General features: G+C 45.8%; 1 protein-coding gene and 1 long non-coding RNA gene across 2 annotated transcripts; both read left to right on the top strand.

Annotated features, from left to right (window-relative positions):
• The first annotated feature begins 4,441 nt into the window (after window positions 1–4,441).
• Window positions 4,442–12,062, top strand: LOC146423140 (galactose-3-O-sulfotransferase 4-like). Its single transcript, XM_085045203.1, has 4 exons — window positions 4,442–4,651; window positions 7,017–7,127; window positions 8,346–8,592; window positions 11,262–12,062. Exons 2-4 carry the CDS (start codon window positions 7,024–7,026, stop codon window positions 12,051–12,053), a joined length of 1,143 nt encoding a protein of 380 aa, XP_084901329.1. The 5' UTR covers window positions 4,442–4,651; window positions 7,017–7,023; the 3' UTR covers window positions 12,054–12,062.
• A 379-nt stretch (window positions 12,063–12,441) lies between these two features.
• Window positions 12,442–12,768, top strand: LOC146423141 (uncharacterized). Its single transcript, XR_014847721.1, has 2 exons — window positions 12,442–12,536; window positions 12,611–12,768. It is a non-coding gene; the product is annotated as an uncharacterized LOC146423141 (long non-coding RNA).
• The last annotated feature ends 936 nt before the right edge of the window (window positions 12,769–13,704 follow it).

Raw genomic sequence — 13,704 nt, forward strand, 5'->3', positions numbered from 1 at the left:
AAAAGCAGAAAAAATAAAGGGAAAAAGCAGAAAAAATAAGGGGAAAAAGCAGAAAATATAAGGGAAAAAAGCAGAAAACATAAGAGAAAAAGAAAAAAAAGGGGAAAACAAGCAGAAAACAAGACCAAAAAAAGAAAGAAAAAAAGAGAAAAAAAATGGAAAAAATAGGAGAAAAAAGGGGCTAAAAGGGGAAATTGGAATTTTTGGAACTTTGGGATTTCCTTACTGAGTCTGGGGGGAGCTGGAGGAGCTGCTGGGAGGAGCTGAAGGAGCAGCAGAGCTGCCAAAGGAGCCTGAGGAGAGTCCCGAGGGAGGCAGGCGGGGAGAGCGCCGCAGAGCCATGGAGGGGCTGGGAAAAAACAGGGAAAAATGCAGAAAAACGGGGGGAAAATGGGGGGAAAACGGGGGGAAAACGGGGGGAAAACGGGGGAAAAACGGGGGGAAAACGGGGGGAAAACGGGGGGGAAAACATGGGGGAAACTCTTCCCTCACAAATTCCCCCAAAATCACACTGAGGGGGAAACTTAAGCTTTTGGGGGCTCCCAGATTCTCCTAAACTTCAATTTGAGGGGTGAAAATAAAACTCCTCCCTCACAAAACCCTCTCAGAGTGAAGTCCTCCCTCACAAATTCCACTAAAGGAGAAATCCTGACCTCCTAAACCTCAATACGAGGGGTGAAAATGAAGCTACTCCCTCACAAAACCCTCCCGGAGGGACGTTCCTCCCTCACAAATTCCACTAAAGGAGGAAATTTGGGACTTTTAGGGTTTCCAGATCCTCCTAAACCTCAATTTGAAGGGTGGAAGTGAAGTTCCTCCCTCATAAATCCCACTAAAGGAGGAAATTCGGGACTTTTGAGGCCTCCAGATCCTCCTAAACCTCCATTTTAGAGGTGTTAATTAAACTCCTCCCTCACAAAACCCTCTCAGAGTAAAGTCCTCCCTCACAAATTCCACTAAAGGAAGAATCCTGACCTCCTAAACCTCGATTTGAGGGGTGAAAATGAAGCTACTCCCTCACAAAACCCTCCCGGGGGGAAGTTCCTCCCTCACAAATCCCACTAAAAGGGAAATAAAGGCATTTTGGGGCCTCCAGATCCTCCTAAACCTCAATTAGAGGGGTGAAAATGAAACTCCTCCCTCACAAAACCCCCTCAGAGTAAAGTCCTCCCTCACAAATTCCACTAAAGGAAGAATCCTGACCTCCTAAGTCTCAATTTGAGAGGTGAAAATGAAGCTACTCCCTCACAAAACCCTCCCGGAGTGAAATCTCCCCTCAAAAATCCCACTAAAGGAGGAAATTTGGGACTTTTGGGGCCTCCCGATCCTCCTAAACCTCCATTTGAGAGGCGTTAATTAAACTCCTCCCTCACAAAACTCTCCCGGAGTGAAGGGAGTGAAGCTCCTCCCTCACAAATTCCACTAAAAGAGGAATCAGGACCTTTTGGGGCCCCACGATCCTCCTAAACCCCAAGTAGAGGGGTGAAAATGAAGCTTCTCCCTCACAAAACCCTCCTGGAGAGAAATCCTCCCTCACGAATTCCACTAAAAAAGGAATCCTGACCTCCTAAATCCCAATTAGAGGGGTGAAAATGAAGCCTCTCCCTCACAAAACCCTCCTGAAGAGAAATCCTCCCTCACGAATTCCACTAAAAAAGGAATCCTGACCTCCTAAACCCCAATTAGAGGGGTGAAAATGAAGCCTCTCCCTCACAAAACCCTCTCCGAGTGAAGTCCCCCCTCACAAATTCCCCCCGAATCCCACTGAGGGGGAGAACACAACCTCTCACCGCCCCAAAACCCCCCCAAACTCCCTTTTAACGAGGCTCCGCAATCCCTCCCGCCCCTCCCTCACCTTTTCGGGGCTCAAAATCCCTAAAAACCTCAAAGTTCTCCTCAGGAAAATCCCCCTCCCCTCACGGCTGACTCGCTTCGCGCCAAAAGAAAATGGCGCCCGACACGTGCCCGCGCCTCGAGGGGCGTGGTTACGAGCTGTCACGTGGGGTGGATGAGCTGTGGGGTGGGCGTGGTTTATGCAAATCAGGGTGACGGAATTTATTAAGGAGGCGGGAGTGGGCGTGGCTTTCCAATGTCACGTGGAGCAAATATAATGAGAGTGAATGGGGGAGTGGGCGTGGCTTTCCTCTGTCACGTGTAGTGAGGGGAGGGGCGGTGGGCGTGGCTTGCAGAGTCACGTGGCTTTGGGGCGCCAAAGCCTCAGGGAGATCTCCGCGTGAGGGGAGGATTTAAAAAATCCTAAAAATCCCTAAAAAATCCTAAAAAAACCCCTGAAAATCCCTAAAAAATCCCTAAAAAACCCTAACAAACACTAAAAAATCCCTAACAAACCCTAAAAAAACCCTAAAAAAATCCCTAAAAACCAAAAAAATCCTGAAAAACCCTAAAAATCCCTAAAAAATTCCTAACAAACCCTAAAAAAATACCTAAAAACCGCCAATAAAACCAAAATTTGGGGTTCTTATAGGGGAATGCAGGGCTGGGGGGTTTAGGGAGTGGAGGTTCCCCTAGAGATTTGGGGTCCCTATAGATTTGGCATCCCTATAACCAAGGAGAAACCCTAAAAACCCTAAAAATTCAAAATTTGGGGGGTTTTGTAGGGAATGTGGGGCTGGGGGGTGGAGATTCCCCTATAGATTTGGGATCCCTATAGGTTGAGGGTTCCTATAACCAAGGGGAGACCCTAAAGAACCCGAAATTTGGGGTTTTATATGGAAAAGTGGGGCTGGGGAGTGGAGTGGAGGTTCCCCTACAGATTTGGGGTCTTTATAACCAAGGAGAGACCCTAAAAACCCCAAATTTGGGTTTTTTATACGGAAATGCAGTGCTGGGGGGTTTAGGGAGTGAAGGTTCCCCTAGAGATTTGGGATCTCCTGCAGTTCAGGGATTCCCTGGAGATTTGGGATCCTCACAGCTCCATATGGCTTTGGTTCCAAATCCTAGTCCTGTCCCATTCCCGATCCCATTCCCACCCCAAATCCCATTTCTGATCCCATTCCCATCCCAAATCCCGTTCCCGATCCTATTCCCACCCCAAATCTCATTCCTGATCCCATTCCCACCCCAAATCCCATTCCTGATCCCATTCCCATCCCAAATCCCATTCCCACCCCAAATCCCTTTCCTGATCTCATTCCAACCCTATTCCCTTTCCTATTTGCATTCCCATCCCAAATCCCACCCCAAATCCCAAATCCCTCCCCAAATCCCAAATCCCGCCCAAACCCCAAACCCCAAATCCCGCCCCATCCCGATCCCAAAATCCCAAATCCCGCCCCAAATCCCTAATCCCAAATCCCAAATCCCTCCCAGATCCCAAATCCCGCCCCATTCCCGATCCCCAAACCCCAAATACCACCCCAAATCCGTCCCAAACCCCAAATCCCTCCCCAAACCCGATCCCATTACTATACCCAAACCCCAAATCCAAACCCCAAACCCCAAATCCTCCCCGTCCCGATCCCAAAACCCCAAATCCCTCCCCAAACCCCAAATCCCGCCCTATTCCCAAACCCCAAAACCCCAAATCCCGATCCCATAACCCTGAATCCCAAATCCCGCCCCGTTCCCGATCCCAAAATCCCAAACTCCACCCCAAATCCCAAATCCCACCCCAAATCCCAAACCTCAAAACCCCAAATCCCGATCCCATAACCCCAAATCCCGATCCCATAACCCCAAATCCCGCCCCACATCCCAAATCCCGCCCCGTTCCCGATCCCCAAACCCCAAATCCCACCCCAAATCCCAAATCCCGCCCCAAATCCCAAACCCCAAACTCCTCCCCAAATCCCAAATCCCGCCCCGTTCCCGATCCCCAAAACCCCAAATCCCGCACCCCAAAACCCAAACCCCAAATCCCACCCCATTCCCATCCTAAATCCCAAACTCCTCCCAAATCCCAAAATCCCAAATTCCAGCCCCATCCCCGATCCCCAAAATCCCAAATCCCGCACCCCAAATCCCCAAATCCCAAATCCCGCCGTTCCCGATCCCTAAACCCCAAATCCCACCCCAAATCCCAAATCCCAAATCCTGCCCCCAAATCCCAAACCCCAAACCTCCCCAAATCCCAAATCCCGGCCCATTCCCGATCCCCAAAACCCCAAATCCTCCCCAAATCCCAAATCCCAAATCTGCCCCATCCCCGATCCCCAAAATCCCAAATCCCGCACCCCAAAACCCCAAATCCCAAATCCCGCCCCGTTCTGGATCCCCAAACCCCAAATCCCACCCCAAATCCCAAATCCCAAATCCCGCCCCAATCCGACCAAACTCCTCCCCAAATCCCAAATCCCGCCCCATTCCCGATCCCCAAAACCCCAAATCCGAAATCCCGCCCCATTCCCGATCCCAAAATCCCAAACTCCTCCCCAAACCCCAAATCCCGCCCCAAATCCCACCTCCCGCCCCATTCCCGATCCCAAATCGCTCCCGGGCGGAGCTCAGAAACAAAAGGGGAAAAAAACTTTTTGGGGTTGGGAAGAGAAAGATCGCGAACTGCGCCCAACTTTTGGGATCGCCGGAATTTCGGGAATTTTGGGATCGCGAGGGAGTTTTGGGGTTTTTTTGGGGTTTTTTTTGGGATCGTCCGGATTCCCCGCGGGATGTGGCGGAGCTGAGAGAGGCCGCGGTGAGTGCGGGAGGGAGGGAGGGAGGGAAAAACGGGAATTTTGGGAGGAAAAAGGGGTTTTGGGGGGGTGGGAATTTTGGGGTGAAAAGTGGGAATTTTGGGGTGGAAAAGTGGGAATTTGGGAGGAAAAGTGGGAATTTGGGGGGAAAAAGTGGGAATTTGGGGGGAAAAGTGGGAATTTGGGGTGGAAATGGGAATTTGGGGGGAAAAGTGGGAATTTGGGGTGGGGGAAGCGGGATTTGGGATTTTGGGAGGAAAAAGTGGGAATTTTGGGATGGAAAAGTGGGAATTTTGGGGAGAAAGTGGGAATTGGGAGGCGGGGGGAAGCGGGAATTGGGATTTTGGGGGAAAAGTTGGAATTTGGGAGGAAAAAGTGGGAATTTGGGGAGGAAAAGTGGGAATTTGGGAGGAAAAAGCGGGAATTCTGGGCGGGGGGGAAGCGGGTTTTGGGATTTTGGGGAGGAAAGCGGGAAAAGTGGGAAAAATGGAATTTTGGGGGGAAAAAGTGGGAAAAATGGGATTTTCGGGGGGAAAATTCGGGAATTGGGATTTGGCAGGGAGAGCGGGATTTGGGATTTTGCGGGAGGAAAAGGGAAAAGTGGGAATTTTGGGGGGAAAAGTGGGAATTTGGGGAGGAAAAACCGGGAATTAGAAGGGGGGGAGAAGTGAGAATTGGAATTTTGGGGGGAAAGTTGGGAATTTGGGGTAAAAGTTGGGAATTTGGGGAGGAAAAATGGGATTTTCGGGAGGAAAATCCGGGAATTAGAATGTGGGGGGAGAAGTGGGATTTGGGATTTTGGGGTGAAAAGTGGGGAAAATGGGATTTTGGGTGGAGAAAAGCGGGAATTGGGATTTTTGGGGAGGGAAAATTAGGATTTTTGGGAAGGAAAAATCAGGAATTAATTAGGGTTTGGGTGGGGAGGAGATGAGTAAATAACGGGAATGGGAGGAGACAGAATTGGGGAAAATCCAATGGATTTGGATGTTTTTTTATGGGACTTTTTGGGGTTTTTTTAATGGGATTTTGGGGTTTTTTAAATGGGATTTTGGGGGTTTTTTAATGGAATTTTGGGGAGTTTTTAATGGCATTTGGGGAATTTTTATTAAATGGGATTTTGGGATTTTTTAAAATGGGATTTTGGGATTTTTTTTAATGGGATTTTGGGATTTTTTAGGGGATTTGGGTTTCAGGCTTTTGGGATTTTGGGATTTTGGGATTTGGGATCCCCTCGGTGTTTCCCCCCCTATTTCCCATTAGGATTTTTTGGGGATTTTTTTTGATTTTGAGGAATTTTTTTTATTATTATTTTTCTTTTACTTCTGGGGGTGTTTGGGAGGCTTTTTTTTATATTTGGGGATCTTTGGGGGATTTTTGAATATTTTTGGAGGATTTTTCAATATTTTTGGGGGATTTTTTTGCACTCAGGATTTTTTTATTTTTGGAGAATTTTTTGGAGGGAATTTTTTTTTTAACTTTTTTTTTGTTCCATATTTTGGGGACTTCCTTTGAAAATGCTTTTGGGGATTTTTTGGGGGATTTTTCTTTGATTTTGGGGGAGATTTTCTCAGGAATTTATATTTTTATCATTACTATTCCTATTATTGGTTTTAACCTTATTATTGCTATTATTATTCGGGTTTTTTGGGTTTTTTTCTTATTTTTTGGGGGATTTTTTGGGGGATTTTTTTTTCATTTTCAAGGATATTTTTTAGGATCGCCTTTCCCTCCCCAAATTATTAATTTTTCCCCCCAAAATTCCCAAATTTCCTGTCAGGAAGGTGATGAAGCCATTGGTGTTTTGGGGGGAGATTTTCTCTGGAATCTTTTGATTATTATTGTTGTTATTATTACCATCATTATTACTAATATTTTGGGGACTTTTTGGAGTATTTTTTGGGTATTTTTTAATATTTGGGTCGATTTTTTGCGCATTTTTTGGGTTTTCTTCTATTTTTTGTTATTACCATTGTTACTGTTATTGGTTGGTTTTTATCATTGTTTCTATTGTTTTAATAATTATTAGTTATTTTATTGTGTTATCTTTATTATTTTTAAATTATTTTTGTTACTATAATAACATTGGGTTGGTTTTGGGGTTTTTTCTTATTTTTTGCTCGATTTTATGGGGATTTTTTGGGGTATTTTTATCATTTTTGGGTCAATTTTTTTTATTATTTTTTGGGGGATTTTTCTCATTTTTGGGTCAATTTTTGGGGATTTTTTGGATATTTTTCTCATTTTTGGGTCAATTTTTTGTGGATTTTTTGGGGGATTTTTTTAAATTTTCAAGGATATTTTTTAGGATCGCCTTTCCCTCCCCAAATTATGAATTTTTCCCCCCAAAATTGCCGAATTTCCTGGCAGGGAGGGGATGAAGCCGCTGCCTTCCCGCCTGTCCCTGCTGGGAGCAGCTCTGGGAGTTTCTGTCACCATTGGCTTCACCCTGCAGCTCCTCGGGGCCAAGAACAGACACAGGTGAGACCAAAATCCCAAATTCGGGTAAAAAAAACCAAAATTCCCATTAAAACCCCCAAAATTCTAGAGAGAAAATTCAAAATCCCATTTAAAAAAACATAAATCCCATTAAAACACTCAAGTCCCATTAAAAAACCCCAAAATCCCATTAAAAAACCCCAAAATCCTATTAAAGAAAACCACAAAATCCCATTTTTAAAAAAACTAAAATCCCATTTAAAAAAGCCCTAAAATTGCATTTTAAAAAGCCCTAAAATCCCATTAAAAAACCCCAAAATCCCATTGAAAAAACCCTCCCATATCGCACATGACTGTCATATCGTGACACAAACCGCGATATCTCATTAGAAAAACCCCCAAAATCGTCATAAGTAAATCCACCAAAATCGCTGTTAAAAAAACCCCTAAAATCGCGATAAAAACCCCAAATATCGCTATAAAGACCCCCAAAATCGCGAAAAAACCCCCAAAATTCCATTAAAAAACCCCAAATGTCACGACACAACCAGGCGATATCGCGACGCAGTCCCCCCATATCGCGAATAACCCCTCATATCGCAACACAAACCCGCAATATTGCGACACAACCCCGCGATATCACGGCCCTTATCGCGACACAAACTGGTCGTATCACGACACAACCCCACGATATCGTGACACAACACCTCATATCACGACGCAAACCTACGATATCGCGACACAACCCCTCCCACATCACGAGATAACCTGGCGATATCGCGACACAGCCCCCATATCGCGACACAACCCCACAGTATCGCGACACAAACTGGTCATATCACGACAAAACCCCACGATATAGCGACAAAACCCCTCATATCGCAACACAAACCTGCGATATCGCGACGTGAACCCAGGATATCGTGACACAACCCTCCCCTATTGCGACATAACCCCTCCTATCGCGACGCAACCCCGCGATATCGCGACATAACCCCTCCTATCGCGACGCAACCCCGCGATATTGTGATATAACCCCTCCTATCGCAACACAACCCCGCGATATCGCGACATAACCCCTCCTATCGCGACGCGACCCCGCGATATCGCGACACAACCCCTCCTATCGCGACACAACCCCGCCTGTCGCGATGCAACCCTGCGATATGATGATATAACCCCTCCTATCGCGACGCAACCCCGCGATATCGCGACGCAACCCCGCGATATGGCGCCCTAACCCCCGCGCTGTGCCCCCAGCCCCGCGGGGCGCGCCGCCTGCCGGCCGCGCAGCCACCTGGTGTTCCTGAAGACGCACAAGACGGGCGGCAGCTCGCTGGTCAACGTCCTGTCGCGATACGGCGAGTCGCGGCGCCTGCGCTTCGCCCTCCCCCACCGCTACCAGTTCGGCTACCCCGCCGCCTTCCGGGCCACCAGGGTCAGGGGCTACCGGCCCGGGGAGAGCTTCGACATCATCTGCCACCACATGAGGTTCGACCTGCGCGAGGTGAGGGAATTCGGGATTTTGGGGGAAAATGGGAGAATTTGGGATTTTTTGGGAATTTTTTTGGTGATTTTTTGGGATTTTTAAAGATGTTTTCGTGATTTTTTTTCTGATTTTTGTTCTGATTTTTTGGGATTTTTTTAGAATTTTTTGGGGGATTTTTTGCGATTTTTTCAGGATTTTTGGGAATTTTTTTGGGGATTTTTGGGATTTTTTTTTTAGAATTTTTGGGGATTTTTGGGATTTTTTTGGGATTTTTTTCCGATTTTTTTCCAATTTTTTGGTGATTTTTTGGGTTTTGAATTTTTCTTGATTTTGGGGATATTTTTCGGTATTTTGGATTTTGATTTTTGGGATTTTTTAGAATTTTTGGATTTTGGATTTTTTGGGATTCTTTCAATTTTTGGGATTTTTTGGGGGTTTTTTTTACAATTTTTTTCTGATTTTGGGGATATTTTTGGGATTGTTGGGATTTTTTTTTAGAATTTTTTAGAGTTTTTGGGGTTTTAGTTTTTAAATTTTTTAGATTTTTTTGGGGAATTTTTGCAAATTTTTAAGCATTTTTTCTTATTTTTCCTGATTTTGGGGTGACGTTTTGGGCAATTTTTTAGAAATCTTTTCGTGAGTTTTTGTGATTTTTGGATGATTTTTTGGTGACGTTTTTGGGATGTTTTGGTGATTTTTGGAGGTATTTTGGGGAATTTTGGGGCTTTTTATTGGTGACTTTTTGCAGATTTTTATGGGAGTTTTGGGGATTTTATCAGGATTTTTTCAGGATTTTTTGGGGTTTTTTTGAGGAATTCAATGGGATTTTTTTTTTTAATTTTTCAGGATTTTTGGGGTTTGTTTTTAACGCTATTTTGGGCTATTTTGGGGATATTCCTGTTGGTTATCCTGAGCCATTCTGGGCCACCAGGGTCAGGGGCTACCAGCCAGGGGAGAGCTTTGACATCATCTGTCACCACATGAGGTTCGACCTGCGCGAGGTGAGGGAATTGGGAATTTTGGGGATTTTTGGGGTTTTTTGGGATTTTTTGGGGCATTTTTGGGGATTTTTTGGGATTTTTTTAGGATTTTTGGGGAGATTTTTGGAGTTTTTTGGGGATTTTTTGGGGGATTTTTTTCCCATTTTTTGGGATTTTTTGGGGATTTTTTAGAATTTTTTTCTTGATTTTTGGGGATATTTTTTGGGAATTTTGGGAATTTTTTGGTGATTTTTGGGATTTTTTTTCTGAGCTTTTCCTGATTTTTTGGGAATTTTTTAGAATTTTTTGTAGAATTTTTGGGGATAATTTTCAGGATTTTGGGGGATTTTTAAATGGGATTTTTTTGGATTTTTTGGGTGATTTTTTGGATTTTTTGGGGTTTTAGAATTTTTGGACAATTTTTCACGATGTTTTAGGATTTTTCGGTGATTTTTGGTGGCATTTTTCGGGTTTTTATTTACAGGAATTTTTTCGTGATTTTTTTGGAGGATTTTTTGCATTTTTTTGGTGATTTTTTTGGGATACTTTGGGGAATTTTTGGGGAATTTTTGGGGATTTTTTGGTGGGTTTTTGGTGATTTTTTGGGGATTTTTTGGGAATTTTTCAGGATTTTTTTGGGGATTTTTTTGGTGGTTTTTTGCCTTTTTTGGTGATTCTTTGCAATATTTTGGGGGATTTTTTTGGCTTCGTTTGGTGATTTTTTTCAGCTCTTTTTGGGAATTTTTTTTGAATTTTACAGGAATTTCTGGGGATTTTTTTTTTCCATTTATTGGGATTTTTGGGGGAAATTTTTATATTTTTTTGGGATTTTTTAGGGTACTTTTTACTGCTATTTTGGGCTATTTTGGGGTTATTTGGGTTATTCTGCCTTGGGGAGAAGTTTGATGTCATCTGTCATCACATAAGGTTTGATCTGCACGAGGTGAGGAAATTGGGAATTTTGGGAAAATTTGGGAATTTTTGTATAAATTTTTTTTGATTTTTTGGGGATCCAAAAAATCCCCCAAAAATCCCAAAAAGATCCCAAAAAATTCTCAAAAAAATTCCAAAAAATCCCCAAAAAATCCCCCCAAAATTCCCAAAAATCCAAAGAAATAAAAAAACCCTCAAAAATTCCCAAAAAATAAAAAAATCCCAAAAATCCGAAGAAATCTGAAAAACATCCAAAAAATCCCCAAAAAATCCCCCAAAAAATCCCCAAAATCCCCAAAACTCCCCCAGAATTTCCCAAAAAATCCCCAAAAATCCCCAAAAATATCCCCAAAATCCAAAATTTCCAGAAAAAATCCTCAATAAATCCCAAAAAAATCCCCAAAAATCCAAAGAAAATCAAAAAAAATCTCAAAAATTATCAAAAAGTAAAAAAAATTCCCAAAAACCTGAAAAAAATTTAAAAATCCCCAAAAAATCCCCACAAAATAATAAAAAAATCCAAAATTCCAAAAAGTCAAAAAAATCCAAAAAATTTTTAAAAATCCCAAAAATCGAAAAATCCAAAAAAAAAAAAAAAAATAAATAAAAAAATCCCAAAGAAATAAAAACCACCCCAAAATTCCCCAAAAAATCGAAAATAAAACCGAAAAAAACCCCAAAAAATCCCCAAAAATCCCCAAAAACCCCCAAAAACCCTCCAAAAAATCCTCAAAAAATCCCCCAAAAATCCCAAATTTTTTCTCTCCCCTCCAGGTGCAGAAGGTGATGCCCAACGACAGCTTCTACTTCTCCATCGTCCGCGATCCGGGAACGCTCGGCGCCTCAGCCTTCTCCTACTTCCGCTCCGCCTCTCCCGCCTTCCGGAACTCTCCGTCCCTCGACGCCTTCCTGGCCTCCCCGTCGCGCTTCTTCCAGCCCGGAGTCCGCGGCAACCACTACGCCAGGAACCTGCAGTGGTTCGACTTCGGCCTTCCCGACCCCGTCAGCCCCGAGAGGATCCCCAGAATCCTGGGGGAGCTGGAGAAAACCTTCCCGCTGGTGCTGCTGGCCGAGAACTTCGACGAGTCCCTGATTCTGCTGCGGGAGGAGCTGTGCTGGCCGCGGGACGCGGTGGATTCTTTCCCCCACAACTCCCGCGACAGACCCCAGGAGCCCACCCCGGCCCAGATCCGCCTCCTCCGCGCCTGGAACGCCCTGGACTGGGAGCTCTATTCCCACTTCAACCGGAGCTTCTGGAGAAAGGCGGAGAAATTCGGCATCTCGCGGCTGCGGCGGGAAGTGTCGGCGCTGCGGCGGCGGCGGGAATTCCTGGCGGGAAGGTGCCTGGAGGGAGGAGGACCCATTCCCGCCAAATCCATCCCCGACGGGAATCTCAGACCCTTCCAGCCGCCGGGGGGAGGGAGGATTTTGGGGTTTGCGCTGCGGGAAGGGCTGCAGGAGGAGGAGAGGGAGAGATGTCGCCGCATGGCCATGCCCGAGCTGCAGTACAAGGACCTGCTGGAGCGGCGCCAGTTCGGCGGGGAAAACGGGACTGTGGGGGGCTGAATCCCGAAATTCCCCAAATTCCCAAAATTCCCGAGCCGGGCTGGCCTCGGGACTCAGTTTCCCTGGGAAAAGAGGAGATTCCAACAAAATTCCGAGGGAAATTCGGGGGTTTTTACTAGGAATTTCAGGGGTTTTTTCACCTGGAAATCGCTTTTGTGCCTCAGTTTCTCCAGGAAGGTACAATTCCCGAAAATCCCAGGAATTCAGGAATCCCAAAATTCCCAACCCTGGGTTGTTTCCCGGTCTGGATTCCCTGGAAAAGTGACAAATTCCTGCGGAATTCCCATGGGGATTTGGGATTTTCGATTCAAAAAATCCCTTTGTGCCTCAGTTTCCCCGGGAAGGAGCAAAACCCCCAAAACCCCAGGAATTGGGGAATTTTGGGAATTGGGGAATTTGGGGAGCAAAAACCCTAAATCCCAAAGAACTCGGGAATGTTCTCATGGAATGGAAACCACTCCGTGCCTCAGTTTCCCCGGGAAGGTACAACTCCCTCAATCCCTGGGAATTCTGGGAATTTCCCATCACCACTCCGTGCCTCAGTTTCCCCCCGGCAGGTACGATTTCCCCTTTTCCCTTCCGATCCCGCGGGAATTCGGGAATTTCAGGATTCCCGCGCCGGGATCACGCCCTGCCTCAGTTTCCCCCTGGCTGCAGCAATAAATGCGCGCTGATTGGCTGGGCCGGCTGTCAATCACCGCTCTGGAGCACCTGATTGGTTGTTGGTCTGTCCATCAAAACGAATCCTGGAAGTTGATTGGGGGAAAAGGGCGGGAAATCGACTCGCTCGGTGCTCGGCTGAGGTGCCTACATCGATGCACTCGGCATTCGGCTGAGCTTCCTGTATTGATGAGCTCCGTGCTCGGTTGAGTTTCCTAAATCGATGCGCTCGGAGCTCGCTTGAGCTTCCTATATCGATATGATTGACACTCGGTTGAGCTTTCCTGTATCGATACAATCGACACTCTATTGAGCTTCCTAGATCGACTTTTTGGTACTCGATTTAGCGTCCTGTATCGATAAGATCGACACTCGGCTGAGCTTCCTATATCGATACGATTGACACTCCATTGAGCTTCCTAGATCGACGCTTTTGGTACTCGATTGAGCTTCCTGAATCGACACGATCGATACTCGGCTGAGCATCCTATATCGATACGATTGACACTCCATTGAGCTTCCTGGATCGACGCTTTTGGTACTTGATTGGGCTTTCCTGGATCGATACGATCGGTACTCGGCTGAGCTTCCTGTATCGATCATGTCGACACTCGGTTGAGCTTCCTGGATCGAAGCTTTCGGTAGTCGGTTGAGTTTCCTTGATCGATAGGATAGACACTCGATTGTGCTTCCTGTATCGATGCGCTCGGAGCTCGGCTGATTTTCCCTGTATCGACGCTCTCGGCGCTCCGCTGCTCGCCCTGCGCATGCGCACTGCGCAGCCGCGCCCGGAAGCTCCGGAGGGAAGCCGGGAGGGAAAAATCCCCAAAATTCCCCAAAAATCCCCAAAATTCCCCAAATTCCTCCCCGAAAATCCCCTCCGGGAGCCCCAGATCCCCCGAAATTCCCTCCGGAACTCCTAAAATTCCCCCCGGGAGCCCAAAATCCCCGAAATTCCAAAAAAAATCCCTAAAAATTCCCCGAAAATCCC

Source organism: Lichenostomus cassidix, unplaced genomic scaffold (genome assembly GCF_008360975.1).
Source record: "Lichenostomus cassidix isolate B80296 unplaced genomic scaffold, HeHo_3.0 HiC_scaffold_34, whole genome shotgun sequence".
NCBI lineage: Eukaryota > Metazoa > Chordata > Aves > Passeriformes > Meliphagidae > Lichenostomus > Lichenostomus cassidix.